The sequence below is a fragment of the Malurus melanocephalus genome, unplaced genomic scaffold (assembly GCF_030028575.1).
Source record: "Malurus melanocephalus ecotype Western Australia unplaced genomic scaffold, MMel_1.1 scaffold_427, whole genome shotgun sequence".
Taxonomy (NCBI): Eukaryota; Metazoa; Chordata; class Aves; order Passeriformes; family Maluridae; genus Malurus; species Malurus melanocephalus.
Genome location: NW_026623659.1, coordinates 134,225 through 153,898, shown reverse-complemented (window position 1 = coordinate 153,898; position 19,674 = coordinate 134,225). Strand labels below are relative to the sequence as shown.

General features: G+C 46.3%; 1 protein-coding gene across 1 annotated transcript in view; it reads right to left on the bottom strand.

The window, feature by feature from the left end:
* The window catches only part of SLC5A9 (solute carrier family 5 member 9), a 20,093-nt gene extending 747 nt beyond the window's left edge, over positions 1–19,346 (bottom strand). The window contains exons 1-13 of the mRNA XM_057379946.1: positions 19,200–19,346; positions 18,434–18,505; positions 16,224–16,328; positions 14,286–14,450; positions 11,722–11,827; positions 11,149–11,229; positions 10,161–10,366; positions 9,220–9,355; positions 8,252–8,359; positions 7,939–8,089; positions 6,711–6,879; positions 5,962–6,177; positions 1,307–1,454 (exon numbers count right to left, since the gene is read on the bottom strand). Of these exons, the coding sequence (XP_057235929.1) occupies positions 1,307–1,454; positions 5,962–6,177; positions 6,711–6,879; positions 7,939–8,089; positions 8,252–8,359; positions 9,220–9,355; positions 10,161–10,366; positions 11,149–11,229; positions 11,722–11,827; positions 14,286–14,450; positions 16,224–16,328; positions 18,434–18,505; positions 19,200–19,331 (1,795 nt within the window). The 5' untranslated portion in view covers positions 19,332–19,346. The remainder of the gene's footprint in view (positions 1–1,306; positions 1,455–5,961; positions 6,178–6,710; positions 6,880–7,938; positions 8,090–8,251; positions 8,360–9,219; positions 9,356–10,160; positions 10,367–11,148; positions 11,230–11,721; positions 11,828–14,285; positions 14,451–16,223; positions 16,329–18,433; positions 18,506–19,199) is intronic.
* Between the last annotated feature and the right edge of the window lie 328 nt (positions 19,347–19,674).

The following is a 19,674-nucleotide window of genomic DNA, read 5'->3' as shown; positions in this document are numbered from 1 at the left end:
GGGAAAGGGAAAGGGAAAGGGAAAGGGAAAGGGAAAGGGAAAGGGAAAGGGAAAGGGAAAGGGAAAGGGAAAGGGAAAGGGAAAGGGAAAGGGAAGTTCTCCCTCAAACATGTGTTGTACCATGTCCAGCACAGTGATTGCAGTTGGTTGATTGGAACACCAATCACTCATCAATTAACAAACCTCTTCTCCCTCCTCCCCAAGCCAGATTCCATCCACCTTTAAAAATTCCTGACAACATGATGGTCCATTTAGAAACACCCTGGCTTGTTTATTACACATGACATGCCAGGTGAAGTGTCTGTTTTAATTGTCAGTCCTGTGCTTTGCGTGTTTCACTTGCTGTTTTTTCCAAATATAACCTATTTTTGAAATGCAGGATGTTGTGGGGCCTTGAAAAAAAGGTGTTACCCAGCAAAAAAACCTCATTAAACTGTCAACTGCTGTGTTTCGCATTTCCTTCCCCAGCTTTTCTAATTACCAAGGTATTTGGTTATAAAAATCTGAGCTAGTGAACTGAGCTAGGAATTGATAAGAAAAAATAAATAATGCTGAATGACTGCATTCAACTTAAACCCAAACTATGTTGGAGAAAAAAACCCCAAACATTTGTTTAGATGTTCACTTGTGTTTAGCTTGGCCGTAATTGATTCCAGTGTCCTTTGGACTGGCCAGCAAATGGAAGGAGTGAAAGAATCTTTATTCTGAGGTTTCTGCTCTGTAACCTTCAAAGGTTAAGCTCAAAAGCAGAAAGCTGCATTTTTTAACAGATTTGCAGAATACAGCTCTGTCCACTCTGAAAAGAACTTGCCTATGTAGCATCTCCTGCTACTGCTCTGTCTCCTGACAACTCTTCAAGCTCACTTTGCTCTGCCTTCCTTCCTGTTAAATACCCTTGGTAGGACACACAGCTATTTAAGGTCTGAGTTTTAACTGTGAACTACATCCTAAGAGAAGATGAAAGATACCATTGGCATCATGGAAATGAGAAAAGTGAGGCTTGTGGGTTCATTCTAGGACATGCACAAAGTCTGCTCCCAGGGTCTCTTGGTCCCCTCACACCGTGCTGCTATTTTCATGCTCTTATTTTTCAGGAATGGCAGCTCTTCTGAGCCATCAGAGGGATGTGACATCAGGGTATGTTGGGAGGACCAAAAACCTCACAACTTTCATTTGTCACATCCTTATRACAGTAAATACAAGCCCCAGCTCCAGTGAATGCTCCGGGTGGGCCCTCATGAGCTTTAGGGACGTGCATGGGATCCCCCAGGGTTATGAGTGTGTTTGCTCACAGACAGAGCCCTACCTGCCTCCTCCTCCTCGCCTGCAGCTGCAGTTTCCACCAGGTCCCTCTCTCTGTGTTCTGGGCTGACCTGTGCWGCTTCATTCCTGCAGTTTTTGAGGTCTGTGGCAGGTGCTTTCCTGTGTCTGGTCCACCACGTGAGGCTGTCGAGCTGCAAAGGGGAACAGAGAGAAACAGCTCAGTCCTGTCAGCCCCAAAGTGGCCACCCAGTCATCTCCCTCCTTGGGGGCACAGGTCCCAGATGATGCTGAATCCTGTTTGGGACAATTTTCCACTTTTCCTCCTCTCCTTCCTTTCCACTTCCTTCTCCTTACCTTGGGTAAGAAGGTTGACACCATCCAGATGGAGCTGAAAAACTTGGGAATAGTGTGAAATAATCTTGTTTCTTTCCTTCCATTTATTTAAAACAACCCATTCCATCCCTATCTCTGTGAGATTTGAGGAGACATTGGAGAAGCATTATCCTGTTTTCCAGGCTCACAATTGACCTGTGATAATGATGGTCTGCATCCAGAATGGCAGCCCTCCAAGAGGGAAGGGTAATAAAGTCAAATAAATAAAAATAAATCAAAAAAGAAGCCAAGATGCCCTCTCTGGTTACAGTCAGGCACAGACAGCTGTGGCACCCTCAGGAGATTTTTTTTTTTTTAAATTCCATATTTCTCTGATGGGCCAAGAGAAGGCATTGCCTCTCTCTGCAGTCTTTCAGTGAAATCCACAAAGGACGATCTGTCTCCTTTACAAATGCCCAARTTCTGAAACTCTTACCCCAGAGCAAGCCTGAAAATCCACCCCTGGAATGCAGAGAGTGCACGGGAGACATCAAGACATCAATTTTACAAACCTCAGTGGCCTCTGGCAGCCTGGGGGGGTCACACACCCCAGGCACTCGGGAATTTGGGGTTAATCCAGACCTTGGCGTGCCCAGGATCTCRATGGCTCTTCCCAAACCTGGCCCAAACCTTGCCCAGGCTCATCCATCCCTCCCAAAAGCAGCTGCCCTCCCTTGCAGCCCACACTGCCCAGCACAGGGAACAACAGGGCAGGCAAAGTCACACGTSAGCCCCAGGAGCAGCTGCCTCCCTGCTCTGCCCACATGGAAATGAAAATCTCCAGCGGGTCACACTTACAAAATAACGTGAGTTTAATTTTCAATTTTGCACACACAGATCCAGGCAGAAGCTTCCGGCTGACACAAAATGTTGCATAATTTCCAGAAGATTTATAGCTTTATTTAAATCATTTTCAACCAAGATGAGCATTGGGCAGGGCTAATCTTTCTTGTCATGAAGTGCTAAATTGCTTTGATTTGATGATCCTCATCTTTCTCAGGGATTCTTTTTTTTTTTTTTAATCACTTAGGAAATGTCACTGGAACAYAGTAAAGTTTCAGGGTACTAAAGGATTTCCAAAACTTTTTTTCCTTTTCTCTCCCCTCCTCGTGTGTCACTGAATCACAGTCTCTTTGCAGCAAAATGTGCAAGGGCTGGGGTGTAGCTGGGGCTGTGGAAATGCCAATCCATCAGTCTGGGTGAGCCCTCRGTGCTTTGTGTGCTGCTCCCCTCCCTTTTCACCCTCACAGTCTCCTTGGGCAAGGCAGTTTGCAAGAACTCAGCAAAGTTTTCCTTTTGTTGTTTGTAAACTAGAATAAATCCTTCTGTTCCAAAATGCCATCTGGCACCTGACAGTTGTGTTTCAGCTTCGCAGTCTCAAATTTAATTGTAAGCTCTTTTGCGGGGTTTTCAAGGACGGCRTGACACAATATGGACTACCTACAATGAAGACATATGAACTCGGGAGCATACCAAACAAATTCCTTGCATACTTGTTTTCCAGCACAGCATCAATCACCACAGGGATGGGAGAGTGTCCAAAACAGCAGGAGAAAATGCTACAGCTTGCACTTCTCAGATTGTAATTCATTTAAAGCCAGGAACATTAGCTGTACCACTCGAACATCAGATACAAATCTCTCTTCTCCTTTTGCCCATTTACTATCTCAAAAGAATTGAGATTCAATATTTAAAGTTGTCCAGAGTAGATCCTCAGCTGGTGTAAAGCGACATAACTGTGCTCAGCAGCTGTTCCTGCTCTTTGAAGGCAGTGGGGCTGTGCTGATTTACATCTGCTGGGGTATGATCTATCGCTGTATTTCCTCGGCTTTGTCTTTGCCAGCTTGTTTTTCTACTCCTTTTGTTTGACAAAACAAATGACACAATTCCTAGCTCTTGTACCGTGTCTTCCATCATTCCATCTCCAAGCACTGCAGCTAAGGAMGAGCACAACCAGCCCYGTGTGAGTYTTAGGGGGGAWATATCCGAGGCTCAGGAAGGGAATKGATTCACCAGGAAGCACCAGAGCTTCAGAGATCCTCATGGATCCTCATGGACTCTGTCATGGGTCACACAGGCTCCTCACCACAGATTTGCCCACCTGCATGACAAGAAAATGGCCAAATACAAAGGCCAGGTGCCAATTTCTACCCACCCTGATTTCCACTCCTGCCCTTCCTTTCCCAAAGCCACCTCAGCACAGTCCCAGACTGGCTGGAGATGAGACAAACCATAAGAAACCACATCACCAGGAGTGATGGTCCAAACCTGCACCTCTGCTCATGTCCAGGGCCAATCTGGGGTGAGTCTGGCCCAGGAAAATGAAAAATGCTGCTCTCAGTGCTGCCCACTCCGATTCGTGCCAGAAGGGCAGAACCCCAGCACTGTTGTCTCCTCCCTCAGTTAAACCCCACACCTTCCTTTGGCTGTTCTCTGAGGAACAAGGGAAGACTTTTCCTGTTGAAATTGGGGATAAATAGTAGAAACTGAATGGAATCACTAAAAGACTAAAAGAGATGGGGACAGACTCTCCCATTCCTACTGAGCTGTGGGAAAATTTGCCTGGCAGTCCATCCCATTTTCCTTGGGAAGATCCTGAGGGGCGGGGGCACATGGGATGGTCATCACAAATATCAGGTGATTGATCTGGGTCTCTGTGTCCAGCCTTTCACTGCCACAGGCTGCATCATTAATTCTCATTCATTTTCTACAAMAGAATCTCATATACAGGGGTCAGGCACTGAGCTCAGCACTCTGTGGGGTCCATGGCATACCAAAAGGTTACCCTGAACATCCCTATTGAGAAAATTTCCCCAAAAAAWGTCCAGCTGACATTAGTTCCTGGCTAGTGCTGTCCTTTAGGAGGGGCAGCCMCACCTCTGGTCCTTTGATCCTTTGGGATCACTGCACACAGCTGCTTCAGACAAAATCCTGCTCTCCCTGACCATACCACTGTCTCTTTGAAGAATATGTCAAATATGACCATTTACATCCAGCACCTATAAAGCCACACATTTCAGTAGAAATAGCACTGAAAATCTCCTCTGGGGACTCTCCTATGATCATAACCTCTCTCTCCCTAATTCTATTACAGCAGGCTCCATCCTGAACTCCCCCTCTTAGAAGATTTAAATGTTTTTGTACCTCTGAGGTCAAACTAGAAAGCCTTGAGGTGCTGGGGCAAGTTTCTCCATCTCCTGAACTGCTGGTTTGATGCTCACTGCTCACCAGCRCTGCCTTAATGCATCTTATCTYGCTGTTGCTGTGGGCAGGGAGCAGYGCACATGTTTAGCTATCACAGGTCAGATGATGAGTGGGAACTCATTAAACCACAGTAATTAATTGCTGGCAACCATCTGGCCACCCCTGAGCAGCCGTGAACAACGTAAGCAGCAGAACTAATGGTGCCTCCTTGCCAGTATTTCTCTCTCCCATGTGGATCCTCTGATAGCTAATAAAAGCTGAGAGTTTATCTCCAAGCAGACACAAAGACAGCCTCTCTCCCCCCTCCTCTCCCCTATCTGAGCACCTGCTTTCATGTAATCTTTAGGAGCAGAGTGTCTCTGACACCTATAACATTCCATCAAACATTGATGGAGCTGGTTAATGCTTTACAAGTTATGAGGAAGCAACAGATTGATGCCATCATAGCATTTTCTCTCTCATGCAGCTAGACAGGAAAAAATAGGTCTTTTTAATCTATCCAGTAACCTTTGCTGAGAGGAGGTGGCAGTTTTGTTATATTGGCAGCTGCTTTAAAACTTGGGACTGGGAAGAGTTGCTTTAAGGTTTTATAATATAAAACCTCCCAACTCTGCACCATTTTAAYGTGCTAAGTAAAAGAAAGTTGTGCTTCCCTCAAAGTTATTAAATTTAATTGAGATCACATTGGGACAAAATGTTATTTTCCTAAATGCCCATGTTGCAAAAGATATTAATCTTGTTTGCCTGCAAGATTGATGCTGGCTCTGCTGAGACAGGCTAGATGCTACAATTAGATATATTTAATTCCTCCTCAGCAGTGCTCTGTAATGTGATTTCATCTCCTTCCCCTTCTTCTTTCCTTTCTATTCCAGTTCTGATGGGCTGTGGTGTCTGCCCAGCTCTGGGCACAGCATGGGAACTCACACTCAATTGGAAGCACTCAGTGCTCACAGCATTAACACTCTGTGACCTGGGGAATAGAGCTGAGGAGCAAGGGCTGCTCACAGCACAGGCATTAAACACCATTTCTCTGCCACTGGAGGASCAGAAAAGGGCAGATCGCAGAGATTTTTGGTACCCAAAGGGGAGCTCTGGGAAAAGGTGTCACTGCAAGCCACTCACCTTTTCTTCAGGGATTGGGGGGGTGCAGAGGCTGATGAGGACGATGACAATGGCAGTGAGGGCACAGAGGATGAGGGCAAAGTAGAGRTAGTGCAAATCCTTTAGCACAGCGGGTCTGCTGTCCTGCTCCCCGCACGACGGGGCGCTGTAAACGAACTCCATGATCATCCGAACCACACCAACRGCAAGGCCAGCCATCAGACCCCAGAAAGCACCCTGAGAAAGGCAAGCACAAAGAAAAGGTCACTGCAAATTACCTCTGCTTGGAGTTTTCCCTCTCCTCTCTCTCTCCTCTCCTTCTTCTTTCCCAAGACTTTTTATGCCTGATGGAAATCCACACTGATGAGCAACAAAGCGGAATTTTTTCAGCTATAAATCCTCATCTTCTCTCTCTGCCCTTGAGCATGGAGGGGATAGAGCATAAGCAATGCAAGAATCTCCTCCTAAMAACGCTCCTTCAACTTTGACACATCATCCCTAAATTGCAGAACAACTTCCCTTTYRTGCTTTCRAATGGGATTGCCAGGAAATAYCACTCGCAGTGAATTCTTAGAAGCRAACCCACACCCACTAGAAACTGGGCTAAGATCCACCAATGCATGGCAGGGAAAGGCTGAATAATTGTCATGCTTTAGCTGGACTGGCTCCAAGTTTAAAGAGTCTCAAAGGCTAACCACTGAGAGGAGAGATATTTATTTATTTTATCAAATTAAACATGGATACCAATCGGTTGTTGACATTTCACTCACAGGCTCAGTAATCCTCTTGCAGAAGATTGCCAGGATGAAGAGGGCTGTGATTGGTGGGGCCAGATAGCTGGTTACGGACTGGATGTAGTCAAAGAGCTTTCCACTGTTGGATGATTGAATGATTGGGATCCAGAGAATACTGATGACCACGAGGATGAGGATGAAGACTCTGAAAGAGGAGGATAAAATTGTGTTAATTCTATAGGTKGTGGAGTCCACCTGGAAATGAAGATTTGCAGTAAAACACACTCCCAGTTGCTCTCAGAACTTCCTAAGAAAAAGTCCACAGCTCACTCTGAAGAACCTTTCCTTGTGTACCCACGAAAAGAGAAATTTGCTCTCCCACCGTGAGCTTGGTGTGTCCTAGAGTGTGACATGGTCTGCAGCGACCTTGCTCCTGGATGAGACAGAAAGAAGGAGCTGGGAGCTTGTGGAAGAAATTTCTCTGCCACCTTTCCAAGCAGTCAAGGTGCTCAGTCTGCTGCCTTTGCCAAATCTCCAACCTGGTTTGCTAATTATGAAAATTGTGTTTGGGGTCTCAGGTGGATATTGTAGCCTCCCCTCACTTTTGCATTCTGTGTCACAGAGGTTTATCCCTACTGCTGAACAAGATCAGCAACTCTGAAGTATGAGCTTTCCTGCAGCCTTTAGCCACCCCTCAGCAAAGTTTAGAACTTAATGCTCATGACTGGAGTGCAAAAAAACCATAAACAGACWGAATGCAGCTTAAATCCCCCTCTCTGGAGGAGAACTTTATATGAAAATGATACAATAAAGCACCAAAGGACACTACAACTTATCACAGAGAGCTGGGAGGCTCTGCTCTGCACTTTTCCCTGAAAAAAAAAAAAAAAGAAAAAAAGAAAAAAAAAAGTAACTGCAACATATCGCTCCTGTCTGATGCAAAAATAACATGTTTTTAAAGACCTCTGGTGGCAATGCCTCCAGAGCACTTTTGGCTTTCCTAAAAGTTATATTTAAAGCAGTATTTATAATTAGTTTAGCGAAAAGAGAGGCAATTATCTGCTTAGCTCAGTGGAACACTCAGAGTTTCTCTTTGACCAGATCTACCCAAGAAGAAGCTGGAAAACGCAATGCTTTTCCCCAAGCTGTGCTCCTGCTCTAAATTACAGGCACCAGATTTTTCCCAGYGAGTCCAGCCTGGAGGATGTAAATGCTGCACTCAAACAGATGATGAGAGGAACGAGACATAAATAAATGTAAGGACCTGCCCACGATCATCAGCTCCTGCTCTGAGGCCTGCCTGCGGACCCGCTGCCAGATGTCGATAACGAAGAGGGTGCTGCTGCTGTTGAAAATGGAGGTGAGGGAACTCATCAGGGCTGCCATCATCACTGCAATCATCAAACCMCGGAGCCCTGCAGGAGCAAAACACAGAAGGAGAATCAGGGCTGGACCTTGAGCCTCTGAGCAGTGTTTTTTTCCATCCTGCTGTCTGGTATCTGCAGTGAGATTTCCACATCCTCAGGATGGGTAAGGGGAGCCTGGCTCAAACCCATCTCCACGAGTGTGTTTCTCACCATCAGGCATGAGTTCAACCACCAGTTTGGGGTAGGCAATGTTGGAACAACCCACAGCAGCTCCACAGACCCTTTTGCAGATCTCTGGGTCCACGCAGCCCACTTCATCTGCAGAACACAGAAATAAAGAAATCAGTGAGAATCTCACTGAGCCGTAACTTCTTTAAATCAAGGGAACAAATCCTGATGCCTTGTGCAGTTTTGTATAAACTCAGAGGCTGGAATACAGCTACAATGAGTGGAGCTGAATAATATTTACATCATGTAACAGAGGGGAAACTTTGAGATGACATTTTGAAATTCTGTTCAGGGTACAGCTAAAACTCTCCTGGATGTTGCATAACTGTAATCCTTGATGATTTGTCGCTTTTGGGAACTGGACTGTTTCCATGAACCTGTCAGCTGGGTTCCCAGGGATTCTGGAGGCTGACTTACTCCTATTTAGGAAATCTGGGAGATAGGCTCTTTCCTCTCTGGGAGTGATYCTTCTTACCAAGGTATTCTTCCTGGGAAGGGGAAGGCTCTGGGGAAAGSAGCAATGAGAGCTCCTTGGGCTCCAAGGGAGGCTTGTTTGGCTTAATCCACCAGGACCTGAATGAATCTGTGTCGCAGATTGCTAAAACTCTCCAAAATACCTAAAGGGTACAATCTACAGGACCTGAAGCACAACCTCAGTGCTCCATCTATTTAATTTCACTCACTCCAGACAGACAGACAGACAAATGCAATGTCCACAGCATGGAGCTACATCCTCCCAATGGCAAAATGTGCCCCTTATGGCTGTTCCTGGTGACTTCTGCAGCTGTGGGAGAAGTGGAGATGGAGTGAGGGCACAGAAACACCAGGGTGCATCAGGAATCTCTATGAATTGCAGGACAGCAGTTTCTAAGATGTCAGAGGGCTGGCAGATCTGTGGAGGATTGTGGTAAAGGCATGGAGCCCGTGTCAAGGAACAGGGGAAGGCTTACCTGGGTAAAGAGCCCTGCTGATCATTCCTGGCATGACAATGAAAAACATAGGGAAGATTTTCAGGTATCCTCCCAGCACTGATCCACCTTTGGCATGGGAGAGGTTCTTGGCAGAGAGAGACCTCTGGACTATCACCTGCAATCAGTGCAGAAAGGAAGCAGAGAGTAAAACAGAAGCACAACAGAGAGAGAAGGGTCCATCCTCTCTCTGTCTGTCCTTCTCATGGGTGACTTTGATCCTGCAGGATCCCAGAGTGTTTTGCATTCCAAGGGCAGCTTTCCCACCTCGCTGACTGCAGCCTGCTGCCACCACTCAGAGCTCAGTCCACAGCCTGGAAATTTCCTTTACAGGAATAATTTCACCCTTGACTGAAACAAAGCCACCTTGAGGGCTGGAGACAGCAGCTGTATGGCAGCAAGAGACACAGAATGAAGCAGACTGTGGGTGTTTTGGTAAAAGCTCAGTGGTGGGGTTTCATAATTATCCCATCTGAAAGTACAGAAGCACCGTGTCTTGAGAAACACACGCAGCTTCCCTTGTTTGTAGCTTGAAAATGAATAAGGGACATCTGGGAATATGAATGGAGRAATATTGTCTGGAGGTCTACACAAGGTCACAGCAGAGCCAGCTCCAGATTCCTCTTATACATTTTTATATCCTTGTCATGCTAACTTCATGAAGGCTCCCAGTACCCAGCAGCCCACAGTGGGAGAAGGATGGATGAAAATAACCTGTTCTCACTGCACTAAGAAGTTCATAAAATTAGCAGCTAGCTGAGAAGGTGGAAGGAGTGAGACATTCTGGTCTAGACCAGTAAAAAAGGTAGCAACTCCTGCACRCTGAGGCACAGKGATTTCTCAGCTCACAGATCCACARACTGAGGAGTGGACTGAAAATCASAGTGTGGTGGTTTGTCTGCTGAGGGAAAGGCTTTATTTACCTGGTCAGTGCACCAGCACCAAAGAGCCAACACAGAGAGACCRAATATGAGGCCAGGCCAGGGAATGTCTCCCGTGATGGGATCCCTGAACAAATGGAAGGCATCAGCACGTGGGAGGTGACAGGTTGTGTTTGGGACCATGACCTTTGGTATTGCTGTGCTGTATTTCTCCTGAAGTCCTTCATACCAGCCAACTTTTTCAAACCCTGTAAAGAAAATGCCAGTGATTTAAGGGCTGGTGCATCCTGCAAAGTTATTATCTTATCTGAGTATCGTGATTACTTTTCTTTTATCTTCCTCTTATCTCCTTTACTTTTCATTCCACCCTTGCTTTTTGTTGTCAAGGTTTCTACAGAAGTCAGCTGGATCCTGCCCAGAGTCCTTGTGGTTTAAACAACACATTCTGGAAGAAGATCAATGCAGGAAAATCTCCATGATCCTRATCCCTGCAATGTCATCAGCATCTGGTCTTTACTTATACACCCTGCAAGAGCTAGAACAGGAAGGTAAARCATGAAAAAAAATATACGTGGTTTAGATATTTCTGTTTGCCAAGAAAGCTTAATGCAACGATGATGCCTATTTCCTTGTTGCTCTTTATTTTTTTATAATGCTCTTCATAATTTTTATAACATCAGTTACGCCCACATGAATCCACAGTAACTCCAAAAGTCAACAGTGGAAGTCAGCAGGATTACTCTGAATTGACATGAGCTTGATGAGAGCTGAATTTGGCTCTGAGAATGCAATGTTCCAAAGCTCTTTGGCAACTCCAGTGAGGAGAAGTTATGGAGAGCCTCACCTCCACACAGTGCAGAGGATGAAGCAAGTCTGATGGCTTGGAGAATGAAAAGTTGTGCTGGCACCACTTCTGTGAGTGGTTAAAACTCATTTCTGACCACACACGAGAGGCTGAGGCACCCTGCTAAGGTCCTGTGGCCTTGGGAACAATAAAATACTGTGTGAGTCCACTGCAGGTTCCCCTTACCTATGAACATGAGGACCAAAGCTCCCAGCACCATGATGACAGTCTGCAGCGCGTCTGTGTAAATCACAGCAGTCAAACCCCCTGCCAGGAGAAGCAGAGACAGCAGTCAGAGTACCTAGAGTACCTAGAAAAACAGGTACCTCACTGGGAAAAAAAATTCTTAAGCCCCAGCCCTGTGATTTCAGGACAGAGCCACTGGGAGAAGCTGGCACTGAGCCGGTCCCCTGGAGCCCACAGCTGCCACAARCCCTCCCATGGGGAGCAGTTGAAGGAATTTCTATGTTCATGAGAGGATTGGAGGCAGTTCAGCATCTTAAAGTCACTAATTTTGCAGAAAGAGAAAAAAAAAAATAGCAAATATGGGCAGTGGTAGCTCTCTGCACAGAGGGAGTCAAGAGTTTTGTGCAGTGTTAGAAARTCCTCTAAAAACAGTGATGTTCCCCCGTACCAATTTCCCTTAGGCCAGGAGTGGAGAGGGGATGAGTCAAAGGACCTGAATTCCCTCCATAGCAAATGGGAAACTTCTATCCTAGGCTCCAGTTTMTAATGTGTCCTTTAAAATCAGCTATTTACCAGCTATGGTGTAGACAGCAGTCACTGCGAGCAGGACCACAGTGGACAAGTAGAGGTTCCAGCCCAAAGAGATTTGGATGAACAAGGCTCCGGAAAAAATGTCTGTCTGGAATAAAAAAAAAAACAAGGACAGTCTGGCATGAGTAGTGCTTCGTGCAAGTGAAATTTAATAAAGCAGCCTGCAGCCCTCTGCAGCTGAGAGCATTGACAAGGGAGGACAGCACAAAGGTGAAGTGGAAGGGGAGGAGAAGAGCTGTTGGGGCTGTTGGCTCTGAACCTTGTTGTGCCGTAAGGAAAAACTTTCCTCCASGTCAGAGTTTTCAGGGTCTGGGAGAAYRGRAGGGTGGAAATGAAGGTGCTATGCMWAGGRWCTAAAAAGTCATCAAAATAAAGTCCATCTTCGTGTCATAGAATCCTGGCTGGCACAGAGAAGGAAACTGTCACTCCTTTTGCTGACTGAAGACATCCCTGGCTAGCAGAACCCATGTATCCACAGGCAAACACAAGGAAAGAAGGGGAGATAGCACAGAGCAGATTCTTCTTGGTGGCCTCATGGCCCAGAAGGCACTCCCTCTTGACAGACCCCTACAGAGTCACTGATATCTTGTACCCTGATTTATTTATCTGAAAAGGTCAACAGGTTGCTTTTCCGTTTGTGCAGTTCAGCATATTAGAATGACTCAGAAAAACAGGTTATACCTGCTGAGGACCTCACTAGAAATACAGAAACCCCCATCAGCTCTGTTTTGTTTGGACCTTCTGGCAAAGAGAGTGACACCAGAAACTGGGTGAAACCTGGAATGACACAGATAACATCATTCAAAATGGCAGAAGGCGATAAGGGAGATATTTATGTTGGGAAATCAGGTAGGACACCTGCAAACCTGRTATGGGGTGAGACACAGGTGGAGACCATGACCAAGAGAGACAGAAGGGATGGGGCAAGAGTTCTGTTTGCTGTGTCAGAAATGAGCACATTAAAGCAAGGGGACAGTGCAATCCCCAATCTTTGGAGGCCTGAGACAGGACAGGCACAGTCAGAACCCCACAGCAATCACTGCCCCAGAAGGGGTTTGGCTTCCCAGCAGGAAACACGACCACCTCTGTCACCGTGCAGCATCAGTCCCTGCCAATGCTGCTTATTGAGATCTCTGTTTGCTTTGCAAGCCGAGGAGACTCTGCAGTGCCCTGGTTGTTAACCTGTGTTTGGGCAGAAAGCACAGGGAGAAAAATCCTTCTTGTAACCAAGTGCCTGCTGTCCAGCCAGCCGCTAAATGAGCTCTCCACAAACAATAGCTCTGCCTAATAGAAAGCGCCTGTCASGGCCATAAAGTGCCCCAGCCACATCCGTCAGCCACGCGTGGATCGAGGAGAAACCGCTGGCATGGAACAGAGGGTCCTGCTCTGAAAAACACTGGCAAAGCCAGCTCTGCTCAAGGGCACTCTGAAAGACAGCTCCGTTCCACACCTTGGCTGCTGCAGAGGAGAGTGCCTTTCATCCCTCACAGGTAAAGAGGCTTCCAAACCTCACTCACTCTGCCTCCAAGGGCAATGCTCCAGTCCCACAGAGCAAAGCTGGAGGCAGTGGTGACAGCCATGGGTGATGTGACCAAGAGCTGCCCATTAGAGGAGGAAATCTACCCYATGCTCCCAGCCTGGAACTCCTTTYAAYGTCTYTYCCAGGACCTGAGACATAATAAGCCTAGGAGAAGGACCTTGAAGCCACATGAGTGTCTTATCTGCAGTCAGTGTCTCCCGAGGCAATTTGACATCTGAATACTTCAGCAGAGTCTCGTGAAAACTGGTTTGTACTGACCTTAAAATTATCAGCTGGAGACAAAGGACTGACATCTTCAGCCTCTGTAATGGACTCCCAAATACACTCCTCTCCCTCCAAGGGCACACATAGTTATTAGTGAGTATCTATACATGTTTCTTTCTAAATGGCATTTAAAAGGGGAAAATACTCAGTAGGCTACACCGGTTTTYGGTTACCAGCAGGGTTCAATGCTACAAGCAATCCAGAAAAGATGCTGAGTTTTGTCTCAAGGCAGAAGCCACCACCCTTTCATTGCACCCTTTTGTGCAACACAACTGAGAGAAACAGAGAGGAACAGCTACAAAATACCCAATGCTGAAAACTCAGCTACAAGAACAACAGCAGGTTTATGATCATGTAAGAGAATTTCRTGTCAACAAGATGCAGAATTTTCAGATGGGGTAATGCTGCCCTTTCTCTGTCTCTGTTGCCTAAGGTTTGATGTGATAGAAGAGGAAAAGCAGGCAGACAGCCCGTGGTACTTACACTGTTTAGTAATTAGCTGCACATCCCTGCAAAGTTCTCACTGCGTGCTGATGTTTAATGAGGGCTCTGTCTCTCTCTTAGGAAAGGTCTCCATGATCAATACAGAGGCAGGGGCAGCACACTAACACACTGCTGCTGTTCCTGGGAGCTGAGCTGGTCCTCTCAAGGACATCTGAGCTCTCTCTGAGCAGCCCTGCMTTGTCCCAGCCTGCCCCATCCCTGCCCTGGACACAAGGACTGTGCTGGGTTGGATACGTACGGATATCTTGGTGAACATATAGAGAATCAGGGACAGCACCGACATGTAGATTTGTATCCTCTGCCCTCCAAACCTCTTCTGCAGGTACTCAGGCATGGTGACTACTCCTGCTGCGATGTAAACAGGCACAAARATCCAGCCAAGAGCCAGCAGTGCCCAGGTGGCCTGTTGAAGAGACACAGAATAAAGATACAGGGTTCAACACATGGCAACAGCTCTTTCTCCTGTTCTGTCAGTGGACATCCTAAGAAAGCCTTGAAATGTGTTTGAGCAGCAGACTGATTTTTTTCTTACTGCTCAGCAGATGAGACAGCAGCTGAAGGAATTATTACAATTCAATTAGAAGCTTCTGAATTTCTCCTAAGCCCTGTGTTCCTCTCCCATCTCCTGGTCTTTTGGGCAAGATCTTGTATTCTGTTGCTCTGGTTCTTTGAAGGATGGTGGYGTATTTGGTGGCCTTTGAAACCACTGAAGCTGTGGCAGTGAAGAGTTAAGGCATTCAGAGCAGGATGGGAGCATCTGTTTGTTGCTTGATTAGCAAGCGATGAGGCTGAGGCAGCAGACTGTCCCTGCGGAGCATAAAAATAAGCAACAGCAAGACTCTGCTGGGATGTTCTCCTTGCAGGCTGGAGCAGATGTGCTTCTGTCACTGGCAGATAAAGAGGCACTTTAGCTGCTTTGCCACAGGTGAAGAGTCTTTTGGAAAGTGTAAAGGCATCTCCCATCAGGTATTTCTTCTCCAGTTCCCAAACAGAAGACCTTGCAGGTAAATAAAAGCCATTGGATTATCAAACCTCACCTCCTGGTTGTCTYGGGCCATTATCTTTCATCCTTACATTTATTTTGATCAGTTATTCAAGTTTTTAGAGAAGGAACTGATCCCTGTGAGCAGAGATTGTGACTGATTGAGTGGCTGCTGCAGTGGCAGGGACTGGCTGAGGTGAAAGGTGCTCATATGTTCCCTCCAGATGAGTGATGTCCCACGGCAAAGGGGGACAGTAATGGCACAGCTAAGCTCCCTTTCCAATGTGAAATAAATTAATCTGAACTCATGAAGTTGGATTTGCCCTGAAATACAATCTTGTCATGAGCTCCTAAAGTGACTTGAATAGATTTCCTAAAAGYACAGCAATATTGTGTCCTACATGCACCAGTCTGAACACAGTCTCTGTTTTCTTCACAAAGGATTCAAAGGTGACCTTAACAGTCTAGAAAAAAACAGTGCAGTGAATGCATACCCCAGGAGAGAGCTTTTGGTGGGTCCTGCCTGTGCTGGGCAAGAACCCAGCACCATCAGCACTCTCTGCTGAGGAAGGCAAGGGATTCAGAGTTAGGTGAGTGATGTTTCTTGTGAGGCTGGCACTAATCTCACTGCTCATCAGCTGAGAAATTTCATTAGCATCACACACCAAGGGCCTGGTTTTCATGCTCTGTGTGGTGTCAGTGGCAATTTTCCAGGACACTTCAACAGGGCAGAATGAGTCCAGCCTTCACAGCCAGATGTTCACCCCAGAGATGCCACATTTTGGCAGCTGCCAGGTGAAAAGAGTGTTGCTGATTCTCATGGATTTACACTGAATTTAGGAGCACAGGCTGCTTTCTGGTTTAACTCCCTGTACCCAGAATTCTGTGATTATCCAAGCACTTTTCCAGCATTAATTATCTTTTATTTTAATCTTCATGAGTGCAGACTAAATCTTAAAAAAAAAACCAGCCACATACTTCTGGGAAGGTCAAAGAACTAATAATTCTAGTGAATTCCACTTAAAATAAAATAAAGATCTCATGTTTCCRAGGCTGTCAGAATGTCTGGAGGCTTCTCTCCTGAGAGTTGAGCACTTGTTGCTGCTGATACTGTAAAACACCTGATTTTGGAGGCAAACCCCCAGTTCCTGTGTAAACAGTGACATCTTAGTTAAAAACAGAACTGGCTCTTACATTCCACTCAAAGCCCCCAACAGCAAGGCCCCCAGCTGCTCCAGTGCCTGCCAGGCCGATGAATAAACCACTGCCCACGTTGCTGGACATCAGGGATGCTCCAATCTGAAACACARGGCACAGGGACAAAACTGAGAAAGTCACCTTGAAGAACTTCTGTATACTTCTGTAAACCCTAACCCAAGCGTTTTCCCCAGGAATTCTCTTTCCCCAGGATCTCATCTSCTTGTAGTTAGGTACCTGGGTGCTACAGAGAGTTGAGTTTTCCTTCAGCTCTCAACAAAACGACATTTTTATATCTTAATGCATTTTCGTGCTCCCTTCCACTGCCCCTACTTCAATGCAAAGCTTAATCTCAGAAGGTCTTTGTGTTTGATGTCTCAGGTAGGTTCAAAGCCACAGAGCTGGAAAATGCTCATGGCTCAGGTGAACTTTAGCTGCAGGCTGTGGGCAGGGAGGGCTGTCCCGGCCATGCCTCATTGACACCCTACTGGGAAAAATGCCAGCTCCAAGGCTCTTTAAACAGGGCAAAGGCTATCTGACTTAATTGCTACTTTTATGGCACAAAGCCTCACCTCCTTTCTGCATGCCAACACCAAACCTCTCTCAGGGTCAAATGCAAAGTTACCCAAAGGACAAGTCAAGCCCTTTCACCCTACAGTTTGCTTTTAGGCACATCACCCATGAGGAGCTTTTTCTTCCCTTAGTACTGCCACACATGGAACAAGGAATGATGGAAGCTGATCTGCTTCTCACTTTTGAGCAAGGTAAAGCATTAATTTGACATTAACACCCACATTGACTGCCAACAGCTCTGCCTGCTGAGGAAACTCCTGATTAAAGAAACTGCTCAAGAAATGTGAGCAGTTCTTCTGAGATGTAGATCAGACACAGAAATACAGAGGATGCATTGCAGAGGAGCAGCAATTTCATATCAGAGCTAAGTTGAGGCTGTGTAATGCACAGCTGAAACCTGTCACTCCCATTAAAATAATAATAAAATACAGGTAAGCCAGTCATGTACTCAAGGTGAAGGGCACAAGGAGCTGAGCCTGCAGGAGAGCTGCAGAGGTGGAATCAGCTCTSACAAACAAATCTGGGAAGGGAACARCTTTAGAGGTTGCCCTGAACCTGAAATTGTYCAGAAGAGCCAAGAGCTGAGCTGTATCCAATAGTCTCTGCAGCCACCTGTGGCTGGAGCCAAAAGCAATGAGAATGTCCTGGCATTTGTTTGGCGGCTTTTTTAATAGAAAAAAATCCCAGAAATCTTGTTTAAAAGAACAAGATTGAGGAAAAATATTTAACTTTAGTATGTTTTAACTTTCCCCATCCTAATYAGAGAAAACCATCAAGCCAAGCTTTTCCATTAAATGTCACTTGGCTGAGGCAGAAGTATAAAGAACATTTAAGTAATGACAGATTTTAGAGAGGTGTATGTGTCTCTGRTGGAACAGGCTGAAAATCTAGCCTAGTGAATTTATGGGCAATGCACAGCCAAAGGAAGAAAAGTAAAAAACTGTGTTTTGGTTGAGAAGTGCATTCCGTTACCCACGACTCACTGGAGAGATATACGGTTCTAGAGTCTGGCATTGGCTGAGAAGAATCTTTATTCCTGAGGTGTTTTTATTCCTTTCAAACTTTAAATTATCTTTATATGTACCTTTCACTCCCAAGAAAAGGTGCCTTCAATAGATTATTTTTTCCTTCATAGTGAAGATTTATACTTCAGTGGTTTGAAGTTTATATTCTTTACATCGTTAGTCAATAAACTCAACTCTACTCTAAATAGCAAAAACTCAGAAACTCCTGGGCTTTGGGATTATTTTTTTTCAGTGTGTAAATGCTTTTTACAGGGTAACACATTCCTAGATTACCTAATGCTCTCATTACTTGGGTACATCAGTAGTGAGTTGAGGCCAAAAAATTYCAAACCCTGCTCCTTAGCCAGCATTCCCTAATTGTTATCAATGGGAGCATTTTTATTGCTGATTTTAGCAGAGAAACTGAGAGTTGGAGAACCCTGAAGATGCTGAGCTGCCCTTTTGTCCATTGGCAAAGATGTACGGGATGATTCCTTTTGGATCCTTCATCTGTCCCATCCACCCCAATTCTACAGGAAAACATACAAGGACTGCGTCCCCTCACCAGACCTGCCCTTAGAGCTGGAATTGCTTCAGACCATGAGAAACACAGGGAAACATTTCACTCACAGGCCACCAAGTCATGGATCGTCCAGCCAGAAAATATCCTCCAATGGTCCCCCGGCTCGCTCGGAYYGATGACTGGAAGMACCAGAAAAARAACAGGAAAAGAAYAGGAAAAGAACAGGAAAAGGTGTTTTCCTCCATTCACCCACGCTGGAGTCTGACCAAGCCAGGAGAATCCTTAATGCCTGCTCCAAAATATCTTTATGGATCTGTTAAGTATTCCAGGCTTCACCCACTGCCTCTGCCTCTCTTTGTGCGGGTTTCTGATCACTGTGCTTTGGAAAGAAGCTGCTTGTACCTGTTTAATGACTTCTCTGTGAATGTCCCAACTGGGAAAGGAAAAGCAGTTCAGCCAAGCAGAGCACAGTAGGTGCCTGTGACAGAGGCCTTCAACAAGCAACRTGAACAAATAATTACCARCAAYCTTTCCAAARWTTYTAAGGTCCCATTTCAGTYTTCTCCAGCACAGCCCTGGCTTTTCTTTCGCCTTCTGCCTGTCCACACCCAGATGTGTCAGCAGCACGGGAGTTAGGCACCATTCTCAGAACCACTTCCAGGGAATGACCCCACAGTTATCCCCATRTGGGGTGGGAATGAGAGCTCACAGAAGGATCCCTGTCACTCCCAAATTTGCCCAACARGCCCCGGGATAAATCTGTGCAGAGGATGCCATTTGCAGACAAACCCCTTTGTACCCAGCATGGCTCCAGGGAGCATCAAAGCCTCTCTGGCTCAGGCAAACCCAAACCCAGCCYCCTCAAGGACTCACCCAAATCCCCACAGCGAGGACAAAGGCAAAGTACAGGACCACGACGATGACATCTGCCACTGCAAAGGCTGCTGCCGTGTCCCCTGGCAGCCCAGGCAGCTCCACAGTGGTGCCTGTGGTCGGCTGGCTCATGGCTGGGAGCAAACTGCTGATGTTCTCACTCACRCTGGACTTTGGTGCACATTGGCCTTCATTGTCTCCCTTGTAATAATTAACAGGGTGAAGAAGGTGTGAGTGGGGAGCAGAAGCCAGGCAGGATGGTGGCTAACGTTTCCCAGCAGGAGTTTGGTCCATGGCTCGTCAGAGAGGGCTCCCACAGAGCTCTGAGGGGTGAGGATTCCTCACAGACCCCTTTGTGTCCATTTCCAGTACTCCTCTCTCCTGCCCAGTCACCACTGGTGACACCCTCTGGGATGTGGGAGATGGTTCTGCTCTGAGGACTGGGATCTGCCTGGAGGTTTGTGCCCCACAGCCA